The following is a 26,338-nucleotide window of genomic DNA, read 5'->3' on the forward strand; positions in this document are numbered from 1 at the left end:
CTATTGAGTGATCTGGGTCGCCGCTCTATTAAGGAACTAGCCAGGTTACGCCCTCTTTTATATTGGGCTCGGTTATGGCGGACCCCGGAGCTCTCAAGGTATTTAGATGGTTTGAGAGAAGTTATGAATCTCCATGGTGCCCACAAAATTAGCTGGATTCGCAACATAAAGAAGCTCCTGATCGAATCTGGCATGCCAACTGACTGGGAGCCTGGGGTCTCTTTATCCAAGGCTGAAACTAAGCGAGCCTACTGGACATGGGTTGATGATCAAGAACAAATGGACCCAAACCAAGGCAGGCTGACTGAGGCATTTAGACAACATAAATTAAAGCCTCGCTTGGAGTCCTACTTGGATTTCATTAAGAAACCAAGAGACAGATCCCTTTTCATCCAGTTTAAGCTGGGAACACTCCCCCTCCGCGATTACACCTGCAAGTGGAAGCCCCCGTACCAAAACTCTCCTGACTGCCCATTCTGTGAAGGTGTCACTGAAAACATCCCTCACGTCTTCTTTGTATGACCAGCCTACGCGGATGTATGACGTTAGCACGCATACTATTACCACGCATAACTTTACAACGCGGTATTTACAACGAATACCGTTACAACGCATAGCGCTTTGAGGTGCTGGATAGTGGTAAGTATAATTTTATATTCCAACTCCAGTCCCCGTGGACACTAGGGAAGGTGTTGGATATAAAATTAAACTTATTCCCTATCCTAGAGCGCCCCCCAGCGCAATGCGTTGTAATGGTATGCGTGGTAATGCCTGCGTTGTAAGGGTAGTGCGTGGTAAAAAATGCGTGCTAAACGTTGTATACCGCCTACGCAAAACCGAGGCAGAAATGGCTCAAACCTGTGTGTCTGTTGCTTGGAACCAGGGACCACTCCTCTGCACTCAGAATACTTAAGGCTGACACTAGTACAACCTTAGTGTGTGGGGTGGCCACATTTCTTAGTTGGGCCTGGCTGATTAGATTGAAGGCTACTAGATGACTATAGTTTTAGCTGAATCTTTTTAAATATTCACAAAGCTGTTAAAGTTTAATATGTTTTTTAAAATATTTATTGAAATATGAATGGTTTTTCATTATAATCCATTTTAAAAAATGTAATGCTAATGAATTGTGGTTTTATATTTTCATGTGCTTTTATGATATTCTGTATATCGAAATAAAGCTTTGATGATGATGACATCTCACTACATACAACACATTACAAGAGAAGTAAATAGAAGAGAGGCATAGCTCAAGATTATTCTGGTAAATAAGAACTCTTATTTGAAAATACAGTGAGTATTGGAATTAAGGCTGTTATTTAGTAATGTATGTTTTCGCAGCACTGTAAGAAGAAAGAAGAGGACCAAACAGAACAGGCAGTTTACTACTGAGCTGTATATTCTCTGTCCCAATATCCTTTCCCCCTTGGTACTTACCTGTGAAGGATTAGTAACCTAGCAGGGAAATTCCTATAGGGGTATTGGGAGTTTAGCGTTGTTCTGCTCCTGTGCGTTTAAGAGTACTAGAACCTAGGTCTTTGCACCGCCAAGTGACAAAACACACCCTGTATCTGGCAATGTGACAGTCCATTTGCATCGATGATTGATCAGATAAACTCCTACGAACATGTGTCACTGTCTTTGTATAGTGCGTCTGAGTTCTGTCCAGTAAGATAGAGTCTAGTCTTGTAAACGTGTGAGAGGGGCATGCATAGTACATGTAATTCCATATGAAAGGGATTTGTTCCCTCCAAACATCTAGAAGATTCAAATCCAACATCACTTGGCACAGTGAGGTGGCCATTTTTTCCTTGCACAAAATCCACATTGCTCCAACAGTCCCTCCCCTCTGCAACTTAATTACCTCCAGTTGCTTAATTTTCATGTCTGAAGTCAATCTTTTTGTGTCGGTCAACTATGTTGCCATAACTGTTGCAGTGATCTGCTGCTCCATTTGTGTGCCACAATTGGTGACTTTATGGAGGTCCTCCCTCACCAGGTTCAAATCTATCGCCACCGAGTCCACTTTCTATTTGAGTGAGGTCCTTGTTTCTTTGACCTTCCTTAACACGTCTGACAGAGTAGGAGCTGTTCCATTTTGCTCATCGTCCGCTCCAGGATTCTCCTGCGACAGTGAGCAGGCGCATGTGTCTATGTGGGTCTGGGCCGCCCTCTTTATGGACTTTGTCCTTTACCATATCCGTCAGGGTCAAGGATAACCTTGCACAAGTGCATTGCTTGCTGTAGAGAAGGGGTATCGCAAAATGGATAATTCTTAATAGTTCCTAGGCAGGGTGGGCATGAGTGTACTACAGGTGCACAGCCCACCACCTCAAAGCACAGTCAGCTGGCACTGTGTAGTATTCTCATGTTGTGATATTTCTCCCATGTTACCCTTTCCCTAGCTGCTCAGCCTGTGTGTATGTTCTGAGTGGAATGTTGGTGTGTGGGCCTGGGTGACTGGATGAAGAATGACAGTTGGCCAGAGGCACTGAGCAGCTAGCAGGCTGCTCCTGGTGACGCTGTGATTTACTGGTGTAAGAACAACAGCGGGCCTGGGTGACAGAATATGCAGATAGACTTTTCGCAGCAGCAGGGAAATCCACCACTTTCTCCACCTCGGCCGCTTCCTGTGTCACACTCTACCCTCACAGGCTTTCTCTCAAGATTGTCTCACTTTAGGTGGTCGTTCAGATGAATTTGAATAGGGATTTTCTGGTGAAGTTGGATTACTGTTCAGGACAATCATGACCAGTTTGCAGATCTTCCTCTCAGTCTCTCGTCGTCCCTCAGAGTCGTCACCAAGGTAACGGCTCCAGTAGTTTCCCATGGTCATTTTCCTGGTTTTCAAAAATGTCCATATTTGAATGACAGCTTAATCTTGCTCCATGTCTTTCCAAGGCAGAGGAGCAGAAGAAGGTGGATTGTGTAATCCTTGTGTCTTTGGGATTTGACCTCAACACATGCAAGTCTCCGCTTATTCCAACGTCTCAGAAAACCTTCACAGGAGCTCTTTATAACACAGAACAAGCTAGAGGTTTTCTCCCAGAACCAAGGAGATTGAACCTTCAATCCCAGTTACAGTAGCTTCTCCAATCTGCTGTACACTAGCATGGCTGTGGTTGAGGGTCCAAGATCTCGTGTCCTCTTGTATCACAGTCCTCCCTTGGGGTCGCCACTTTCTGATGCCTCTGGTGCCGCATGTCCTAACCCACTAGGCTCTGTCTTCCAAGAGCTACCAGTAAGCATGAGCGAATTTTGCGGATCTCGCGTTCGCGAATTTTGCGGATTTGCGGATTCGCAATCCGCAAAATCCGCGAATTCCCGCGAATTTGCGGATTTTTTTTTTTTGTGTTCGCCCGTGTTTCTGCCAGTTCGCGGGGGTTTTGTACACTTTCGCAAATTGCGAACTTACCTGTCGGGTCGCAAGTTTCGCGAACTTGTTGTTTCTACGTGTCCAGCCTGTTTGGGACACTCTTCTTCATCACTGCCACTCTCTGTCACCACTGCCACTCTCTGACTACTCATGCCACCCTCTGGCCCACCCATGCCACCCTCTGTTTCATCACCACACCCTCTGGTTGTCCAGTGTACATTATTTTCGGCAAAGCAAAGCACACCTTTCCTGCCTCAAGTGACCTGAATTAATTTGGGGCTGATTAATGTGTCACAGAATATTTTTTTAGCTGGCACCTGCTTCCTTAGTGCGCCCTGATTAGTGATCTTTTGCACTTGCTAAGTGCTTTCATTGTTGCAAAATTAGTTACAACACCTGCCCTGCCCCAACTGACAATAATGAATTAGGGGCTGATTAATGGATTTTAACTTCCAGCCTGGCTCCTGCTTGTCTCCCTTAGCTGTAATTCAGGACCTTTGTGGCATATGTGTAACTATTCTGAGGTTCAGAGCAGGGTCACATAATAGTTTCAACTGGCAACTGAACTCTGGAGGGGCCCCTCAGGAAGCACTACAGGAAATGGCTACTAATGATGAGCCTGAACTTTTGAACCTGGTAAGTAGTTACTTTCAGTTTTGCTAAGATCGTATTTCTGCAATTTTGCACTTATTCGCGGGGCGCGAACTCACGCGAACTCACGCGAACAGTGCGAGCAGTGCGAGCAAAATCCGCTGCTCGCGGATTTGCGGATTTTGCGGGAGATTCGCGAATCTCGCGGATTGCGGATTTCCCGAAAATCCGCAAAATCCGCGAGCGGAACGGATTTTCCGCCCATGCCTAGCTACCAGTCTCTGATATGAGTATGGGGGCTAGTCACAAAAACCCTAGAGAAGGACATTTCTTCTGATAGATCCTTTTCCTCAGGTCCTCACAATAGATGTGAGTCGGTGGTGTTGACGACAACATTAGGAGAGCGCACGATTCAGGGCAGATGGTCCATCAAAGAGCGGGACCACCTGAACTGAAAGGGCTATGATGAGAACTATCCTAGGTGTAACAAAGATTATGGTTATGTAATTTGTTTATTCTAAATTAAAATAATTTAGCCAGGGTAGAGTTCGTGGAGTTGCACTATGCTTCTACTTGAGCGGCAGCTTCCTCACCGCGAATGGAAGGTTTCTCAGCGCGAGCTGTAGTGACCATCCGCTACCACCCACATTAGGAAATCTCCCAATGAAGTTGTCTATCATTGGATTTTCCTCGCTCGTGGTCACCAACTTATCATTGGTGAGTGAGAAAAAAACTACGCTCTGCGTAACTCGGTGAGCTCTGCAGAGTGCGAAAACTCTGCAATGTCCATGAACGGAGTTCACTGCCCAGGCTTGAAACTAATCCCCTTAACTCAGACAGCACTACCAGCAAAACAATACTGGCCAAGAAGCAGAAAGTGTAACAGCAAACAAATGATGGACGGAATGCTGACAATGAAAACATTCACCCCCAGTGGATTAAATAATTTGTTTGCTCACCATGCCACCCAGGTTCAGACATGGCCATATGCTAATCAGTCTGACCCTGTACCTCAGGGGAGCAGTCCAGCCCGAACTGCCAAGTCATGCCTTCCCTGGACCGGAAACAAGCATCCTAGGACCGGTTTCGGGGTTACACCCCTCATCAGCCAGGCTAGCTTGCATCTATTTATTATAATAGTTAGCCGCCCCATACTATATGTTGTAGTGGACAAAAGAAAATCTGAAGGAGTCAAGAAGAGACCAATGGATGAAGTGGGCGGGGTGGCTCAAAGCCCCAGTAAGTAGGTATGGCATATGTATAGAGTTTTAGTAAAATGAAAAGATCTGGCTAACGCCATCCCTACAACCCTCCCCTCCTGAGTACACACTCACTAAGCAAGCAGCCCCAGGGGTTGGTAATTGAAGGGAAAGAGACATCCTGACACTAAGCCGCCACCGACTCCCACCCACTCTGTGACCTCCCCCCAGGGGCCCACTGCACACATGCATGGTTACCACGACTTTGGGCCCCCTGGCTTGGTGTGTACCAGGATGTTTGATGGACACAAGGTTGATGCTGGCTGACAAGCACTTAGGGGTTGCAGTGTGTTGGAAGTACTGGGGTTCAGTGCCGTTTAATATTTATTTATGCGTTTTTATGTAGCGCGGACTTTACCCGAAGTTGTCAGAGCGCTTCACAATAGGAACAGTAATGATACATGAGGAGGAAATTACAAGTGAACAAATTACACAAAAGCAGACGATAAGTTACATGAGGTAAAAGTGACAATCGTGAGCAAACAAAATCCAAGAGGAGCAAACGGTGCATTACAGGAGGAAAAAGTGACACGTGCAGGTTACAAAAGCGTACAAAGTACAAGTAGAGGTATAATACTGCAATACATGGAGGACACTCAGGCACAAGAACAAACGTTACGTGGGCAACGATGGCGCTTGTGCAAGTATCAAAAGCAAACAAAATGTAAGAGGAGCAAACAGTGTGTTACAAGAGAAAAGTGGCGTGTGCAAGTTACAAAAGAGTACCAGACACAGGTAGAAGGATAATACTGCAATAAATGGCAGACTCTCAAACCACAAGAACACACCGTTCTGGAAGCATTCCCGATCCCTTTGCTGCTGGCACTTTTATGAAAGAAATGAAATAAGAGCCAAATACCCCTGGGAACCTGTTTTCCTTTTCTTAGCGAGGGAAGAGCGTTGCTAGGAGCCGCCAGCTTACAACAAAGCCACGTGATTTGTAAGAAACGAGTGGGTTGAAGGAAGTCCAGGCAAACACAACATACCAGGTGTCAGGTGCTCGGGGCGCGCTGGACAATGGGAGGCCGAGGTGTATATTAGCAAGGGCCTCGAGGAGGAAGTGAAGAGACAGAGCCCCAGTCTTTGAAGGAGGAAGAGGCCTAATCAGGAGCTGCCAGGGACACAGACCCTCTGCAGACCCCGGGAGGTGAGGCTTGAATGTCACTGGCACCTGTGCCCTCCCTCCCCCTCACCCCCGTCGGTGCCCCTCCGTGCCATGTGCTGGTCTGAGGCGGGGCATTCATACCCTCCCTTGCTTCCTTCTTTGCAGAAGCAGAAAGGACCGAGGTGCAGAGAGCCGGCCTGAGGGCAGCTGTGAGAGGTGCGACCGGCGCACACCCCTGACCCCTCACCGACCGAAGGCTCCCCCGACCGAGGCTCCCCCGACAGAGGCTCCTGTCAGCATCAGAGGAGAGATGTCCGACCACCTGGCACTCGCGCTGCTGCCCGGGAGGTAAGGGGCGCGCGCTCTGCTTCTGGGGGGCTCCAGGGAACAGGAGCCCCCGATGGAGGGCACTCATGCAATCATGAACTACACTCGTAGCGCTTCAAAGAGCGCTAGCTTCATCTAGGAACTATGTCACCTCCGTGTGATCGTGGCACTGCAGAGAGGGCGCCGGGTACTTTCGACCCTCCGCGCGTTGCAGTGGCATAGGATCAATGACTTGCACAAGAGCACACGATGTGTTTCTAATTCTAACACGACCACCTGCCACTTCTAAGACAGATGAAATGGCAAGTTGAATGACAGACCTGTGCCGTCTGTTACATTCTATGTTTATATGTAGTCCGTCAATATATATGCTGTGTTATATTAGGTTCACACCTTATGTTATATTAGCATGCGCTCTGTGTCCTTTTGTTTGGGGTTCAACATTCCATATAGATTGTTGTCATCAACATTCCACCTTGTTGGCTTCAGTTACCTCTGAGGATCAACCTGAGCGGATGCTAAGCCGTGCTGCCAACAGATCTGTTTTTCTACAATCTGCAGTTTATTCATTTTAACCCAACCAGAGTCCTTTTTTTCCTTTCTGCAGCTTTGTGCACTCTACGAGGGGGTAGAGGATAAATCGCATGACACATGTTGTGTGCACAACAGGTGCGCTATCCTTTCAACATACGAGGGAGTAGAGTATCAATCGCATACGACAGGTCGTGTGAACAACAGAGGCGAGCCATCCTTTCAACGTACGAGGGGGTAGAGGATAAATCGCATAAGACAGGTCGTGTGCACAACAAAGGCGCACCATCCTTTCAACGTACGAGGGGGTAGAGGATAAATCGCATAAAACAGGTCGTGTGCACAACAAAGGCGCACCATCCTTTCAACGTACGAGGGAGTAGAGGATAAATCGCATAAGACAGGTTGTGTGAACAACAGAGGCGAGCCATCCTTTCAACATACGAGGGGGTAGAGGATAAATCGCATAAGACAAATTGTGTGCACAACAGAGGCGAGCCATCCTTTCAACGTACGAGGGGGTAGAGGATAAATCGCATAAGACAGATCGTGTGAACAACAGAGGCGAGCCATCCTTTCAACGTACGAGGGAGTAGAGGATACATCGCATGACACATGTTGTATGCACAACAGAGGCGAGCCATCCTTTCAACATACGAGGGGGTAGAGGATAAATCGCATAAGACAGGTCGTGTGCACAACAAAGGCGCACCATCCTTTCAACGTACGACGGGGTAGAGGATAAATCGCATAAAACAGGTCGTGTGCACAACAAAGGCGCACCATCCTTTCAACGTACGAGGGAGTAGAGGATAAATCGCATAAGACAGGTCGTGTAAACAACAGAGGCGAGCCATCCTTTCAACGTACGAGGGAGTAGAGGATAAATCGCATGACACATGTTGTGTGCACAACAGGTGCGCTATCCTTTCAACATACGAGGGGGTAGAGGATAAATCGCATAAAACAGGTCGTGTGCACAACAGAGGCGAGCCATCCTTTCAACGTACGAGGGAGTAGAGAATACATCGCATGACACATGTTGTGTGCACAACAGAGGCGAGCCATCCTTTCAACATACGAGGGGGTAGAGGATAAATCGCATAAAACAGGTCGTGTGCACAACAAAGGCGCACCATCCTTTCAACGTACGAGGGGGTAGAGGATAAATCGCATAAGACAGGTCGTGTGAACAACAGAGGCGAGCCATCCTTTCAACGTACGAGGGGGTAGAGGATAAATCGCATAAAACAGGTCGTGTGCACAACAAAGGCGCACCATCCTTTCAACGTACGAGGGAGTAGAGGATAAATCGCATAAGACAGATCGTGTGAACAACAGAGGCGAGCCATCCTTTCAACATACGAGGGGGTAGAGGATAAATCGCATAAGACAGGTTGTGTGCACAACAGAGGCGAGCCATCCTTTCAACGTACGAGGGGGTAGAGGATAAATCGCATAAGACAGGTTGTGTGAACAACAGAGGCGAGCCATCCTTTCAACGTACGAGGAAGTAGAGGATAAATCACATAAAACAGGTTGTGTGCACAACAAAGGTGCACCATCCTTTCAACGTACGAGGGAGTAGAGGATAAATCGCATAAAACATGTCGTGTGAACAACAGAGGCGAGCCATCCTTTCAACGTACGAGGGGGTAGAGGATAAATCGCATAAGACAGGTCGTGTGCACAACAAAGGCGCACCATCCTTTCAACGTACGAGGGAGTAGAGGATAAATCGCATAAGACAGGTTGTGTGAACAACAGAGGCGAGCCATCCTTTCAACGTACGAGGGAGTAGAGGATAAATCGCATAAAACAGGTTGTGTGCACAACAAAGGTACACCATCCTTTCAACGTACGAGAGCGTAGCGGATAAATCGCATAAAACATGTTGTGTGCATAACGGAGGCGCACCATCTTTTCAACGTACGAGGGGGTAGAGAATAAATCGCATAAAACATGTTGGGTGCACAACAGAGGCGCACCATCCTTTCAACGTACGAGAGCATAGAGGATAAATCGCATTAAACAGGTCGTGTGCACAACAGAGGTGCACCATCCTTTCAACGTACGAGAGCGTAGAGGATAAATTGCATAAAACAGGTTGTGCGCACAACAGAGGTGCGCCATCCTTTCAATGTACGAGGGGGCGCTGTGCTTTGCAATATCTCATGATAGGAGATGTGAGGGGCACTTTTGCGGGTGGTAGTGAGAGAATACGAAGAGGCAATCATGGGACGTTGGGGCATCGAAAGTGATTGTCGCACTGGGTGCCACCAGCGCTAAAGCCGGCTGTGTTACCCCGTCAGAGTCCTTTTTTTCCTTTCTGCAGCTTTGTGCACTCTACGAGGGGGTAGAGGATAAATCGCATGACACATGTTGTGTGCACAACAGGTGCGCTATACTTTCAACATACGAGGGGGTAGAGGATAAATCGCATAAGACTGGTCGTGTGAACAACAGAGGTGAGCCATCCTTTCAACGTACGAGGGAGTAGGGAATAAATTGCATAAAACCGGTCATGTGCACAACAGAGGCTCACCAGCCTTTCAATGTACGAGGGGGTACAGGATAAATTGCATACAACATGTAGTGTGCACAAAAGAGGCGCACCATCCTTCCAACGTACGAGGGAGTAAAGGATAAATCGCATGAGACAGGTAGTGTGAACAACAGAGGCGAGCCATTCTTTCAACGTATGAGGGAGTAGAGAATAAATCGCATAAAACATGTTGTATGTACAACAAAGGCGCACCATCCTTTCAACATGCGAGGGGGTAGAGGATACCATGTCGTGTTCACAACAGAGGTGCACCAGCCTTTCAATGTACGAGGGAGTAGTGGATAAATCGCATAAATCAGGTCGTGTGCCCAACAGAGGTGCACCATCCTTTCAACGTGCGAGGGGGCCCTTTGCTTTGCAATATCTCATGATAGGAGAGATGAGGGGCACTTTTGCGGGTGGTAGTGAGAGAATACGAAGAGGCAGTCATGGGACGTGGGGGTAGAGGATAAGTCGCACAAAACATGTTGTGTGCAAAACAGAGGCGCGCCTACCTTTCAACATATGAGGGGGTAGAGGATAAATCGCATAAGACAGGTTGTCTGCACAACAGAGGCGCACAATCCTTTCAACCTACGAGGGGGTTGAGGATAAAGCGCATAAAACAGGTCGTGTGCACAACAGAGGCTCACCACCCTTTCAACATATCGCTAATTCAATAGCGAACTGTGGCTGTAATGTGGGAACTCATGCAGATGAGGGCATGCACAAAGTCGGGTTTCTGTGCCCTCTTTTGTGTTGCCCACGTTTGTGATGTCATGCAGCAGGTAACTCAGCTGGCTTGGACTGTGTTTGCAAGCTCTATCATATGAAAGCCTAACCTGTTGACTTTGCTAGTGCTTGTTTGTTAAAATTCTGCATCTCTACTATTATGCCAATCTCAGTGATAGGTGTTTGGAAATTCAAAGGCATGTGTGTCATTGATCCAGTTACTTACCAGTAATGCCCAGTTACGTACCAGTGATGCCCGATTGCTTACCAGTAATGCCCGGTTACTTACCAGTAATGCCCGGTTATTTACCTATAATTCCTGGTTACTTACCAGTAATGCCCAGTTACTTACCAGCAATGCCCGGTTACGTACCAGTAATGCCTGGTTACTTACCAGTAATGCCCGGTTATATATCAGTAATGCCTGGTTACTTACCAGTAATGCCCGATCTGTATTTTAGAGTGGGTGTATCAAAGGTTTTATTAGGGTATGAGGAGGTTCATCAGATGATTCCGTGGATGATGTCATCAGTGATGTTATTTGAGATGTCATCAGTGATGTCATCAGTGATGTCACTGACCATTTCATGAATTATGTAATATGTGACGTCATCAGCAGTGCATTGCTGTGGCGCGAGTTATAGTTAGCTCAACTAACTATAACAGGGGAATTTCTACGGTTTTGTATGAGTGAAATGTCCAACTATCTATAACACTCATGAAACATATGTTTTTTTCAGTGAATTTCTAAGGTTTTTTAGATGCTATTTCTAACTATAACATGCCTGAAACCTATGGTTTTTTCAGTGAATTTCAATGGTTTTTTAAATGCTAATTTCTCACTATAACGTACCTGAAACCTATGGTTTTCTCGTTGAATTGCAAAGGTTTTTTAAATGCTAATTTCTAATTTTAATGTTCATTAAACTTATTTTTTTTCTGTGTTTTTAAATTATCATCCATTCTCAACCTGGTCAAAAGAAAACTGCAAATCTCACCACTTTTCCATCAATAACTTCCGCCCAAAAAATCTCCACAAACGAGAGCCACATCTAACAATAATGATATGCAAAGTAGGCGTTCCCGTGAAAAAAAAACGAAAACACCACTTCCCCATATTTTCAACGACCAGCCAAATCTGCACTGCGATCCAAAAAGAAGGCGAAAAGCCGAGTTAGCAGTAAGAAATTAACATCAACCTTTAGCTGGTGTAAGGAGGTTGACTATTTACAGCGTGAATTGGACCCATCTCACAGCCACATCAAAAGACCAAAACGTGATAGAGCTACTGCTCATGCAGCTCCGACACCCAACAAGGCCACAACACCCAGCGCCATCACCACCAGAACCCCCCCCCCGGACCACCCTCTACTACCACCTAGGCAGCGCAAAACAGGACAACGGACCCTCCCAAAACGCCATGGCCCCTCAGCCGCACAATAGCTGAATGTTGGAAGATGTGGCAAGCAAGTATGTGTGAAGGAGGCAAGTCACCCATCAATATTAATGCACACAATGACAAGTGTAGCGCTGATGTGCTGCACAGACCTCACTATGCAAAGTACAAACTTCTCCATGTGGACATATACTATTGATACTTGTAGTGTTGTGCACAGTGGAAGCAACCATGTTACCTCATGCAGTGGGAAAGATCTCGGTCATGTAGCTGTGCTGTCCCTCCCGGAAGCATAAGCGGAGGGGGCTGGTCCAACGTACGCCATTCCAGCGTAGGCCTATGAATAAATAAGCTGGGTCTCTGGGCGTGGTTCACTTGTGGGAAGGCCAACGAACCTGCCAGAGCGGTGGCCCTCACTCTGGCACGTGGCTTCTGCCATGACCACGGGCCTCCTCGACACAGGCCCCCTGCGAACCCAGCGGCACAGCTCTGCAGACTTTTGACTTTTGCCTGTATCGACTACTGCCTTTGATCCACACTGTGGACAGCAGGGCTCGCAATTCAGATGCAATGGCAATTGCAGATGAAGCAGTCCAGTACGCAAGACACGTTGCACCCAGTGCGGCCCGCACAGATCACGTATGATTGCAGGCTGCGCACACGCTGTGTACTTCAGATGCCACTAGCTCACTGCACCATAAGTCATCGCCAATTGGCCTTATCAAGGCAGAATTTATAAGACAAAAGACATTGCTCCCAGTGCGGCCCGCTGGGACCACATATCATCGCAGGGTGCGCACACGCTGAGTTTTCCAGGTGTAACTAACTGTGCAGCTCAACTCAATGCCACTTCCTGACCGCTGCCTCTGGTCTACACTGTGGTCAACAGGGCTCACAATTCAAGATTAGTGCAATGCAAATTGTGTCAGAGACTATAATGGGTTAAAAAGACCAAATGCTCCCAATCTGTGCAGTTTAAGTCAACGTCACATGGCTGTGGACCTTTGCTGACTGCTGCCAACGGCCCACACTATGGAAGACCGGCGACATGTGGTGCCACTGAACCTGCACTATGCAGGCCGGTGGGGCCACCAACGTATACACGTGGCTGTAGGCCTCTGGCCTACAGCAGGCCTCACAATTCAGATACAGTCCCAATTACACATGACGCAGTCCAGAAGGCAACCCACATTGCTCCCAGTGCGGCCCGTCCACACCAAACATCATCACAGGCCCATACAGTCTCAATGCTTCTGGTGCCACTAACCCTATTTAACACAAACCAATCCCACATGTGTAACAGTGTCCTGAGTCCTGAATGGCAGTGACCCCAACTTCGTCGCAGCAACCACAGCACCAGACTCCCTCCAGTTTTATTTGTTGTTGTTTTCTTTAAATAAAATGTTTTATTTGTAAATCTATACGTGACTAAGATTCTTCTTTGTCCAACCGCACAGGGACACTTCGGGCCCAAGAAGGCTGTTGGGGGTATGTTGGTAATGTGGGAAGAGGGTGCGTTACCTGTTGATGTTGGGAGAGGCAGCGTGAAAGGTGTATCTCTCACAGAAATGCCTCGGACAGATGTCAGCTGACGTACTGAATCACACAATGATTTTCCATTACTTATGTAGTGAGAGTTATGAACAGTTTGTACCCAGTCTCACAGAGGGACAGCTGCGGTCCCTGGGCTCGACTCGGGGTGGGAGAACTACGAGCCGTCTACTCCCAAAGAAACTGCAGCGTAGTGGCTCGCAGAGATAAAAGGCACACTAGCGTACTAACTCGCAAAGGTAGAGAGCTGTGAGCCGACGGACTGGCTTCCAATGGCATAGCTGCGAAGTGGTGATGTTGGGCAGATGGAGTGTGAAAGAGTTACCTCGCACAGACAGAGCTCCGCTATATTAAATTGCCCTCGAGACCTTTCTTTTATATTTTCACTTGATGCAAGAAAGCGCGCTTTCTGGACCAAGACCTTTCTCCCTGCCAAATTTGGCGTAATTCCCTTCAACAGTTTATCCAGTAGCCTTGTCTAAAGATTTCTATGGAAAATCCATTGGTTAAACACGTTTTCACAGCACCACATAGCTACCTGTCGCAGGCGTACTCGCTATTGGTGTGCAGGTCAGTGGTCTAGCTGTCAACATGTTACAGCCACTCCCTGAGGGCAGGTTTGCACAAACATAAATATTGTCACAAGAACAAACTCCCACCCGACCTCTATCGCTTTACCGTTGACTCTCAATACAATTCAAAGAGTCTAGGGCAATCTCCAAAGATTATCTCAACACATCAATTTCTTTAACTTTTTTTTTCTTTTCTTAATTTGTGTATATTTCTTACAAAAATACGTTTTTTCACATATGATTATTTATATACATATTTTCTTTACTCGATTCGCCAGCCAGTTTGGAATTTTCACTGGCTTCAGGCCCTGAAGAAGTCGTGGGAGTATTCTCCTAGATGAAACACGTGTTGCCCATTGTTTTGCTGGTTGCTTTTCCACGTGATTGAAATTAAAGAAACAAGAAACAACTCTTCTACGAACTTTATTGATATTGAATGTATTTCATGGACTTACACTACAGTGATCTTATATGTATATATTAATGTATGTGTGCCCAGGATCTGGCTATACAACTATGTTGTAGGACTTTTCCTACACGTATATAGGGGTTATAGGGGTCTCCCTTACCTGGTCAGCCCCGTACGCACTTGAGCTTCTCATTAACACATACGCAAATATAGCCGAGCGCCGGTTATATGGTTTAACAACTACTACTTTAACAACGAATTCCTGAACCACAAATTCTAAACCACAAGCATAGCCAAACCACTACATTCTTAACAACGACTTCCTAAACTACGAATATTATTCAATTGGCTCATTCCCCGAATATACCACTGTGTTCTTAAAAAACGAATGTTTGAAACGTGGAAAAACATGTAATTAAGTTAAACATGATTTTTATAATAAGCAATTTTAATTTAATAGTCTTTAAAGTAACAAATTATCAATTAGATATTCATGTTTTACAAAGACATTCGGATTACAATAAGACATTAATAAACGCTTAAAGCTACTGTGTTCTTGTTAAATACCAACACCGGTTTGCTATTCGAATCCACCCCCTGCTGATCAAAGAAGATGCTGGATTTGCGGCAACTACTGTAAGCAAAGTCAATGTGATTTCACTCGAACTAGATAGAGTCCCATGAAAATAAACTTTGAAAATTCAGCTCATGGTGGGGTAGACTGTGTGCAAAGTGATGAGGCATGAACATGAATAAGAAAACGAACTGTCTGAATCTGGATGTAATACACTCTGTTTCAAATTAAATACGCTATAAAATAAACATCTTCTGTGGTTTGGTGTATTAAAGAATGCCTATAATGCTCCCCATTCCTGAAAATGGAGAGACAGGTATTTGGAGCAGGAATATTCAACCTTACTGTTTTTAAAACACGAGTAGTTCTAATTTCGTTGCGTCAGGGGAATGTTTAAACTTTTAATCTTGTTGTAAATTGCATTGGGGCACTCAGTGTACTCTCAGGTCCACCGCAATCGCATTCGGCGATTGTTTGAGTGGAGAGAGGCCACTGTTAGTCTTTTTACACTTTCATTAGTCAGGCGGTTAGCATTCTAGTTGCCAGCACGCCTACCCCATAAATTCCACTTCCTGATCGAGCGCGCACTGAGAGATAGGTATTTGGAGCAGGAATATAGAGCCTTACTGTTTTTAAAACACAAGTAGTTCTAATTTTGTTGCGTCAGGGGAATGTTTAAACTTTTAATCTTGTTGTAAATTGCATTGGGGCACTCAGTGTACTCTCCGGTCCACCGCAATCGCATTCGGCGATTGTTTGAGTAGAGAGAGGCCACTGTTAGTCTTTTTTACACTTTCATTAGTCAGACGGTTAGCATTCTAGTTGCCAGCATGCCTACCCCATAAATTCCACTTCCTGATCGAGCACGCAGCGGGCCCGCTGAAGGGGCACCTAAGGCAAGCCCGTCTGCGCCCGTCTGTAGGAGAGTAGGGTCTGCTATCCTATGGTCACCCCATTTTTTTGCTTTTTGCTTCCACTGGTTTTCGACTTAATGTGGCTGTGGGCCTGCTAATCAGACTCACAGCCCTGCTGTTCTCTCTTTAAATTCACAACATGTGCTTTAGGTACATCACCAATTGGGATTGGGTCACCTTATGAGCCCCTGTACAGTGTACGAAGGTACCCAGGGCATAGGTGCATCCAAGCCCTACCAGGGGCTGCAGCATATCTTTTGCCAACCCTGGCTAGCCATCCAAACTGACACAACTGGCTGATCACTCAGCTGGGGCAAGGTCGTGTAATCACCCCTTGCTTAGATATAGTATTCCTATGTCTAAACCTATATCTGGACACATATACACCTACAAGTCAATCCTAAGGCAGGCCTTAACAATCCTGAAGGCAGAGTGCTTGGTTTTATGTGAGATGGTGCTCTAGCATGAGCTGAGCTTGTCTGCAGCTTTTGGAACCATGTCCTTATAGCTGTTCCAGGATATTGCCATACCATATACTCTTAAGTGCATTATGTACATAGCGGTCAGATGCTAACTTTGGTTTGGCTTTATCAAAACATGTCGTGTAAGGTGTCATACGCTTTGGAATACTACCCCCTCGCCAATTCTGGCAACGGGGGTAGCATTCCACCCTTCTAGGGGGAGAAGACATGTTACTTTCCTTAATCCCGGTTAAAGTTAACCAGAGCCTCAGCATCACAAAATGGATGCTGCTGCCACAGACACAAGTCTGGCCTCCTGCTGCTGGACGAAACTCCAGCAGGGGAGGCCTGGACAATAGGTTTCCTGTCACAGGGAGGTGCTAGCACCACCCCAGACAGGAGATAGTGGATTGGGGCAGGGAGGGCTGAATGAAACTAGACACTGCCTGGGGCACACAAGTTGTCCCATGCATAGGCCAGTTCAAACTGGTGCTGGGGCACTCCAGCCCCAGCTCTGGCACAAAAGTGGACAAAGGGAAAGGGGTGTAACCACCCCCTTCCTGGGTCCCACCCATAGGAGGGACCTAGCAGGTAATCCAGCCCCTTGATTTGGAATAAAGGTAGGAGCTGTGTCCTTAGACTTTAGATAATCCTGACTGAAACTCTAATACAAAACTCTGGACCCTTCGACATCCTACTCGACGTAGAAGACTGAAGAATCTCCGTTGTGGTCAAGGAGTGACCACCCTGTGCAAGCAGGCACCATCAAGCATTCAACGGTTTGCTTTGTTGTTGCTCCCACCAGAGCTCGAACAACAGAGACTGACAAGATCCAGACTTTCAGACATCAACAGCCCGATCCACAGCCACAGCAAAGCTGAGACCTGTGGAGGTGACGAGAGACGTGGGACCGGCCATCTTGGAAAGCCAGTGAAGTGTTTTCTGTGCAGCTCCTGAGGCACCCTCGAAGCTGTGCATTGGAGATTGAGAAGCCCCATCCCCGAGCATCCTTTGCACCAAAGATCACATCTCCACACTCCCCGAGTGCTGCGTGGGGCCCTTTTGCCTTTTCCTGCTCGACACGTCTGTCCGGTCACTTGCCCGTTGGCTAGTGACCTCTGTGACGATGAACCTTCACATTTTCAACACTGGTCTGGTTGCTCCAGACTGGCCCTTGCTTCCCTGAAAAGGAGCAGTCCATCAGACCTTGCTGGTCTGATCCAGAAGCCATCTTTGAGTCCTGCGTGGGTTGCATTTGCCAAGGCCTGTTGACTCCGAATCAAGATCCGACACCGCCGACAGCGAGAGCCTTTGTGGGACAGTTCGTGTCCAGCACCAGGTTGTCGTCAACCCCTCCTGGTCCACGTGGCAGCGGAGACAAGCTTCACAACATCACCTGATTGCAACCCAACATCGCCTGGTTCCTTCCTGGTAACTGGCTAGTGACCCAGACTCTGTCCCCTCTGTTTCAGGTACTCTACATCTTCGATCCACCCTTTGATCCAACCGGACTCTTCTCTCCTGGTCGCCTGCAGCATCTTTTCTCCAAGGCTCTATAGAACTCCAAGACAAAACCCGACACACTTTGACACCTATGCACCCGCTTCCTGTGGGTGAGGTAGCGTGAGTACTGCGGTGCTCCTGTAGAGATTTACATCCCTAGTGTCGTAGTTTTAAGTGGTTAAGTTCTAGTCCAGTCGGAAGACTTCCAAATCTACAACTTTCTAACTTTACGCACCCAATGACTTCTATTGGTGCACGCGTGTGCATTTAGACACTGCAGCCGCATCCTGTGGGCCTCCCACGTCCTAACTGTTGTTAGTCCAGTGTAGCCCCAGCGATTCCCAAGGCCCTAGGCCTTACCATTGTTCGTGACGTGGTTCTTATACCACTATTTTAGTATATGGTTTTACGGGCCACCAGGGCCTATCCATATTTGTGCAACTTTTGTATGTTATATTAAGTTACTTGTTATCTTTATGAGCACAGGAGCTTGTGCTCCTGTGCTCATAAAGATTTAAGGGGATTTATTTAGAACTAAATACATATATATATTGAATATATAACCTGTGTGGTGTCCTTTCATTTGGTATTAAAAGGTTTGCATATGGTAAAACAGCTGGCTTCACATGCCCTCTTGAGTTTAGCCTAAGACTGCTTTTGTCCATGCTACCACTAGGATAGCTGGTCTATAAGGTTGACTTTACAACCATCACCATAAGGGTTGTTTGGACTGGTGCAAGGTGCTCACTAGAATAGTGAACATCATATACCAGGCCAACCTCTCACATTGGTGTGCAGCGGTTGGGATTTGAGCTTGCTGTTGTTTTACCATTGTAATCTTTGATATCATTTGAAAGATCACACTAGGTACCATAGGTACATATAACAAAGCTTAAAATGCTTGAGTTCTACTGAACTTAGTTGTTGTAGAGGAAAGGGCCTAGCACACCCTGACTATAACTCCTAGAGAGGTTCTAGTAGGTAAACACTCAGTGTAGGTAGGTGCAACACCACACCTCACTAGACATGTCTGGCACAGGTGAACCCTCCAGCTCTCTACCTGTGGTAAGTGACCCTCCCAAGGCACCCTCCAGATATGATATGCTCAACTTTCGAGAGATGAGGTCATTGTGTACCTCAAGGAAGTTGAAACAGGGCTCCAACCCAACCATCCAACACCTGATAGAAGTCCTAGAGGCAGGTGATCTGGAGAGTATTTACAACAAGGGGTGGTGAGGGACAGAGTCTCTGAATTAAGCAGAAAGCTCTCACCCAGTCAAGAGATCAGGGCTAGATCCAACACCGTTTTTTAGCTCACTGCACCATCCCAGTTTCAGAACCTGGCTGTATGCAAATTAGTCTGTTCCTGTCCCAGTGCATGATGGGAACAGGGCAAACCAAACTACAAAAGCCAATTCTTACACTGGGAAGGAAACAAGCTCCCGGGGACCGGTTTCTGGCATTACAGCCGTCTTCGGCCCGGTTTGCTTGAATCCTGATGGTGCAATGAGCAAGGGTCTCACATCTGAGAATACCCTTCCAGGCTTAGGGTGGACAAAAATATTTACAACAAGGGGTGGTGAGGGACAGAGTCTCTGAATTAAGCAGAAAGCTCTCACCCAGTCAAGAGATCAGGGCTAGATCCAACACCGTTTTTTAGCTCACTGCACCATCCCAGTTTCAGAACCTGGCTGTATGCAAATTAGTCTGTTCCTGTCCCAGTGCATGATGGGAACAGGGCAAACCAAACTACAAAAGCCAATTCTTACACTGGGAAGGAAACAAGCTCCTGGGGACTGGTTTTTGGCATTACAGCCGTCTTCGGCCCGGTTTGCTTGAATCCTGATGGTGCAATGAGCAAGGGTCTCACATCTGAGAATACCCTTCCACGCTTAGGGTGGACAAAAATATTTACAACAAGGGGTGGTGAGGGACAGAGTCTCTGAATTAAGCAGAAAGCTCTCACCCAGTCAAGAGATCAGGGCTAGATCCAACACCGTTTTTTAGCTCACTGCACCATCCCAGTTTCAGAACCTGGCTGTATGCAAATTAGTCTGTTCCTGTCCCAGTGCATGATGGGAACAGGGCAAACCAAACTACAAAAGCCAATTCTTACACTGGGAAGGAAACAAGCTCCCGGGGACCGGTTTCTGGCATTACAGCCGTCTTCGGCCCAGTTTGCTTGAATCCTGATGGTGCAATGAGCAAGGGTCTCACATCTGAGAATACCCTTCCACGCTTAGGGTGGACAAAAATATTTACAACAAGGGGTGGTGAGGGACAGAGTCTCTGAATTAAGCAGAAAGCTCTCACCCAGTCAAGAGATCAGGGCTAGATCCAACACCGTTTTTTAGCTCACTGCACCATCCCAGTTTCAGAACCTGGCTGTATGCAAATTAGTCTGTTCCTGTCCCAGTGCATGATGGGAACAGGGCAAACCAAACTACAAAAGCCAATTCTTACACTGGGAAGGAAACAAGCTCCCGGGGACCGGTTTCTGGCATTACAGCCGTCTTCGGCCCGGTTTGCTTGAATCCTGATGGTGCAATGAGCAAGGGTCTCACATCTGAGAATACCCTTCCACGCTTAGGGTGGACAAAAATATTTACAACAAGGGGTGGTGAGGGACAGAGTCTCTGAATTAAGCAGAAAGCTCTCACCCAGTCAAGAGATCAGGGCTAGATCCAACACCGTTTTTTAGCTCACTGCACCATCCCAGTTTCAGAACCTGGCTGTATGCAAATTAGTCTGTTCCTGTCCCAGTGCATGATGGGAACAGGGCAAACCAAACTACAAAAGCCAATTCTTACACTGGGAAGGAAACAAGCTCCCGGGGACCGGTTTCTGGCATTACAGCCGTCTTCGGCCCGGTTTGCTTGAATCCTGATGGTGCAATGAGCAAGGGTCTCACATCTGAGAATACCCTTCCACGCTTAGGGTGGACAAAAATATTTACAACAAGGGGTGGTGAGGGACAGAGTCTCTGAATTAAGCAGAAAGCTCTCACCCAGTCAAGAGATCAGGGCTAGATCCAACACTGTTTTTTAGCTCACTGCACCATCCCAGTTTCAGAACCTGGCTGTATGCAAATTAGTCTGTTCCTGTCCCAGTGCATGATGGGAACAGGGCAAACCAAACTACAAAAGCCAATTCTTACACTGGGAAGGAAACAAGCTCCCGGGGACCGGTTTCTGGCATTACAGCCGTCTTCGGCCCGGTTTGCTTGAATCCAGATGGTGCAATGAGCAAGGGTCTCACATCTGAGAATACCCTTCCACGCTTAGGGTGGACAAAAATATTTACAACAAGGGGTGGTGAGGGACAGAGTCTCTGAATTAAGCAGAAAGCTCTCACCCAGTCTCCAGTTCTCTGGGTGATCTGGAGAGGGCCTCTAAACCAGGTCCCCCAGAGAACACAGGTTCAGGTGTCCCCTCCACAGAAGATTTATTTATTTTTTTGGAATTTTGTATAGCGCGTAGTTACCCTCGGGCATCCCAGCGCTTATCCAGACGCCAACAATTAACACAAGGCCGGTTCAGCACCATCAAGCAGGAAACAGATGAGTTTTGAGAAGTTTGCGAAACCGAAGAGTTCAGGTCTCTGAGCGCAACTTCAAGGGAAGCGCAGGATGGCTGTATTGACCAAAAATCTTCTCCCACCGGTACGGGCCCTTTTCGCTCTGTTAGCCTTGTAGGGCACAGCTAAATTGACCCTTTCCCGCACCGGGAGCCAGTGCAGCACATGTGGCATTTTCTTCAACAAAAGACAAAACAGTATCATCCACATCTGTTCCAAATTTGGGAGCGTCCTTAATCCATAACAGCATATGTATATGAGGAGCACCTCTTGCATGGTACTCCTTTCTCCAAAAGAAATCCACAACTTTTCCAAGAGGAGGATTTGTTTTATTGCACATAAAAGACATCATAGCCTCAAATCTATTATTGAAATACCTGCATACATTAACAGGATCCAAAGAGCACAATTCTCCAGGTGTCTTGTATTCATTCTTATAAGTCTACGTTTCATTTCATTTCTTGTATTCAATATTTTTTATATTGGAATTTACCTCTTGAAGAAATTCAAGCAAATCATTCCAAACGTACTCAGCACAGCTTAGGGTAAGGAACCATGTTGGAGTTCCTAAGTTCCGTAGCATGCATTTCAGTTCTCGATGACGGCGGTCCCAATATTCATTAGTGCCACGCTGGCATGCCATCAGATTAATGAGCTGAGATTCTAGATGATCATCTCTCTGGTGCACTTTATCCATAAAATCTTTTGCAGATACATTTTGCAGATGTATTCCAGTTTTTAAATGTGATTGACTGCATATGAAAGTCCAGACAAGTCACTTCCAAACAAAAGATGAAATATATAAGGGATACATTGTCAAAATCTTGGATCTTCTGCATATAATCTTGTTATCTGATATTCAGATGCAGGAATCTGCACAAGACGTTCATCATATCGTCCTCCTTTTCCAGTTGGAAACAACTGCGGAAAACAACAAGTTTCCAACTCTCTTCCCATACACTCATGGGACTTCCCTTTGCTTTTTTCATTTGGAACCACTCAATAGTGTTCCCCATCACTTCTTTTGAATGAAGTGGATGCACACTATAATGTTCGTAGATTTCTTCATGTCTTAACATGTCCACTTTTTCAATTTGTCCACTTAACGTTTCAGTATCTTCTGTTAAAACTATTTCCTCTTCTCCCATATAAACATTCTTATAGTATGTATTGTTTTTTAGCAAATACAATGTTGCCTTTTGCACTTTCCTAACATCCACTAACTCCTGCCAGATTTTCTTATTCTTAGTTGGCACACCATTAACAAGAATAACTAGAGGTTCACTTTCTACACTCTCTACATCAATCGTTTCAATATTTTTCTTTAAATCTAACAATAAATACACAACTTTTCCTTTGAATCCTCTTTGTAAATCTGAAGTAGGCAATATACCTGTTTTAGGCTCCATACGAACAATAGCCTGAAATGGATGCACACATTGGATAAGAATAGCCTCATAGGTGTTTAAATCTATCAATTCTGGAGGAATAGCAACTAACTCTAAATTATTATGCACAGCTCTAGCGGGCATTTTATTCTCATCTAATTTGTTGTAACAATATTTACAAATACACTGATTAGAACCCAAATCAAAATAATTCTCTACCAACAAATAAGTTGCAAATTCCTTCCACTTATCATTATTTTCTTTTTCACTTTTTAAATACAGATCAACACTCTTGGTCTGATTTTTATAGTGAATTCGCCGACAACAAATACAAGAAAAAATTGGTCTTTCACTTGAAATCACCTTATACTTTGTAATTTAATTTTCAAAATTTTTTGTACAACTATGTTCAACATTCTCTACAACATTTTCTTCTATTAATGTCTGAGTTTCTTTATTCTCTTCTTTAGGACCAAAGTAACAAAACTCAATATCATCACAAACCTTTTTCACATCTGATACTGACCCACGCAAAAGAGCATTGTTCAACTCATTTAACTTTAGTGCTGGACTTTTTGCATAATACAATCTTCTCACTTACTTCCGCATTTGAATATGATGTACTGCCAACATCCTGAAATGGTAAAAAACACTTTGACATACTTTCCTAGAAAGACAAGCCAGAGAATGACCATGCAAACCAGTATTTTTTCTCACTCTGCAAGGGTCTAGTCCTTCAAACACCTTAATCTTTTGTCCAACACTTTTTTTACAATATGCTTGTAAGAAAGTACGTAATTTATCAATAGGTTTCTTGTCGTACACTACAAATACTACTACAATTCCAAGTGTACACTGGGGCTTTAGGACGTCTGCCTAGAACTTTATCAGCTATCACTTCTTTTGCATTTCTAGGTACCATTTGCTCTTTGTCAATTGGACAACCATTTCTAACCTCATACGCTCGACCACTGGTGTCAACTGCATGCAACAAATTATTACTCTGTAAATAACTCTCTTCATTAAAAAAAGGTTCAGAACATAAACTGTGTTTCCATTGCCCTAAGAAAATATCACAAAAATTACTTTTGTTAATTACTCTTTTCCTCTTACTTTTGGCCTTCATTAAATGGATTGGTTTATCTAGTGATCTTATTCTCTTTAATACTAAAATAAATAGTTTCCTCTTTACTTCAAAAGCCTTTTCAACAATGGATTCGATATGCTTCTTCATTTTATAAAATACTGTTCTCTTTCTGTATTTCTTTGTATCTTTCATCAAATTATGGAGTATTCTGTTGTAAAATATTTTTGGGCGGATTTCTTTATATTGATTTTCTCTTCTTTTACTATAAGTTGTATCTTTTGTATGTACATTGCCTTTTTTCCTTTCCTATTCTTTGCACTTTTTTTTGTGTTTGGAACATTTTCACTACTTTACATTTCCATTTATTTTTCTGAATCTAGCAATATTTTTTATAAAGTCATTTGTGGTCTTACCAGACATTCTTTTGTTTTTAGACACATTATGTTGGTTTTCCAATACTTGTGGTTGAGTTTTTTTCAAGTAAGTATCCTTCTTCAGACCTTTCGTTCTTTTTTTCTCCATCAGATTTAACTTTTTTTTAATGATGATAAACAGTATCTGTAAAACATAATCATAAATAAGTATTTATTAATAACTTTAAAATTACACTTTTTTATTACTATACAAAGGCATTCCATATAAATTCTAACTAAGAAATTGTAGGCCTGAAGCACAACTGTGAACGTGGTAAGAGCAGTAAATACATAGTACATACCAGTTTGAAGTACTCCATAACACTAAAACCTGAAGCACTGTATCAGTACATGCATATTAACTAAATAATCACAATACTATAAGGAGAGACACTGAGTGAATTCATAATTGGTTCACTGTTACTTTAGTAAATAGATTACTACATGGTACATAAACAGTCACTATGGTTTACCAACAGTACAGATTTACAGTTTAGAGTAGTGTATTGGTGTTTATGTAGTGTAGGGGGTCATTGTGGGGTACTGTTGTAGGGTAGTGCAGTGGTTTTTGGGTAGTGTAGGAGGTTGTGCTGGGGTACATTTAAGGTTTAGGGTAGTGTAATGGTGTTTGAGTAGTGTAAGGGGTCATGCTGCTGTAGTATTTTAGGGTTTAGGGTAGTGAACTAATGAATGGGTAGTGTACATGGTCGTACTGGGGGTAGATTCAGGGTTTAGGGTAGTGTACTGTTCTTTGTGTAGGGTAGGGGGCCGTCTTGGGGTAGTGTTCTAGGATTGTACAGGGGTGTGTGGGTAGTGTATGAGGTTGTGCTGGGGTAGATTTAAGGTTTAGGGCAGTGCAATGGTGTTTTGGTGGTGTAGGGGGTTCTGCTGGGTAGTGTTTCAGTGTTTAAGGTACTACAGCAGTGTTTATGTAGTATAGGGGGTCTTACTAGGGGTTGTTTTAGAGTTTAGGATAGTACACTGGTGTTTGTGTAGTGTAGAGGGTCGTGCTGTGCTAGTGTTTTAGGGTAGTGCACTAGTGTTTAGGTAGTGTAGAGGATCATGCTGGGGTAGATTTAAGGTTTGGAGTATAGCAATGGTGTTTGGGTAGTGTAGTGGGTCGTGCTGGTATAGTGTTTTAGACGTTACGGTAGTGAAATGTTGAATGGGTACTGTAGGGGGGTCATGCTGGTGGTAGATTTAGAGTTCAGGGTAGTGCAGTGGTGTTTGTGTAGTGTAGGACATTGTGCTGGAGTAGATTTAAGGTTTAGAGTACTGTAATTGTGTTTGGATAGTGTAGGAGTTGTGCTGGGGTAGTGTTTTAGTGTTTACGGTAGTGCACTGGTGAATGGGTAATGTAGGTGGTCGTACTGGAGGTAGATTTAGGGTTTAGGGTAGAGCAGTGGTCTTTGTGTAGTGCAAGAGGTCGTGCTGCGGCAGTGTTCTAGGATAGTGCAGTGGTGTTTGGGTAGTGTAAGAGATCGTACTGGGGTAGATTTAAGGTTTAGGGTAGTGCAATGGTGTTTGGGTAGTGTAGGGGTCAAGCTGGGGTAGTGTTTTAGTGTTTAATATAGTACTGTAGTGTTTATGTAGTGTAGAGGGTCGTACTAGGAATAGATTTAGAGTTTAGGATAGTGCACTGGTGTTTGTGAGTGTGGAGGGTCGTGCTGTGCTACTGTTTTACGGTACTGCAGTAGTGTTTAAGCAGTGTAGGGGGTCATGCTGGGGTAGATTTAAGGTTTAGAGTAGTGCAATGGTGTTTGAGTAGTGTAGTGGGTCGTGCTGGTATAATGTTTTAAAGTTTAGGGTAGTGCAGTGTTGAATGGGTACTATAGGGGTCATGCTGGGGTAGATTTAGAGTTCAGGGTAGTACAGTGGTGTTTGTGTAGTATAGGAGGTCGTACTACAGTCGATTGAAGGTTTAGAGTACTGTAATGGTGTTTGGGTAGTGTAGCAGGTTTAAGGTTTAGGGTAGTACAGTGGTGAATGGGTAGTGTAGGGGGTCATGCTAGGGGTACATTTAGGATT

At 45.2% G+C, this 26,338-nt stretch overlaps 1 protein-coding gene across 1 annotated transcript in view; it reads left to right on the forward strand.

The window, feature by feature from the left end:
• Positions 1-6,173: 6,173 nt before the first annotated feature.
• LOC147736705 (GTPase IMAP family member 7-like) overlaps positions 6,174-26,338 on the forward strand; it is a 159,559-nt gene continuing 139,394 nt past the window's right edge. Inside the window, exons 1-2 of the mRNA XM_086952677.1 lie at positions 6,174-6,373; positions 6,497-6,679. Coding sequence (XP_086808803.1) covers positions 6,642-6,679 — 38 coding nt within the window. The 5' untranslated portion in view covers positions 6,174-6,373; positions 6,497-6,641. The remainder of the gene's footprint in view (positions 6,374-6,496; positions 6,680-26,338) is intronic.

Source organism: Lissotriton vulgaris, chromosome 1_2 (assembly GCF_964263255.1).
Source record: "Lissotriton vulgaris chromosome 1_2, aLisVul1.2, whole genome shotgun sequence".
In the NCBI taxonomy this organism is placed as follows: Eukaryota; Metazoa; Chordata; class Amphibia; order Caudata; family Salamandridae; genus Lissotriton; species Lissotriton vulgaris.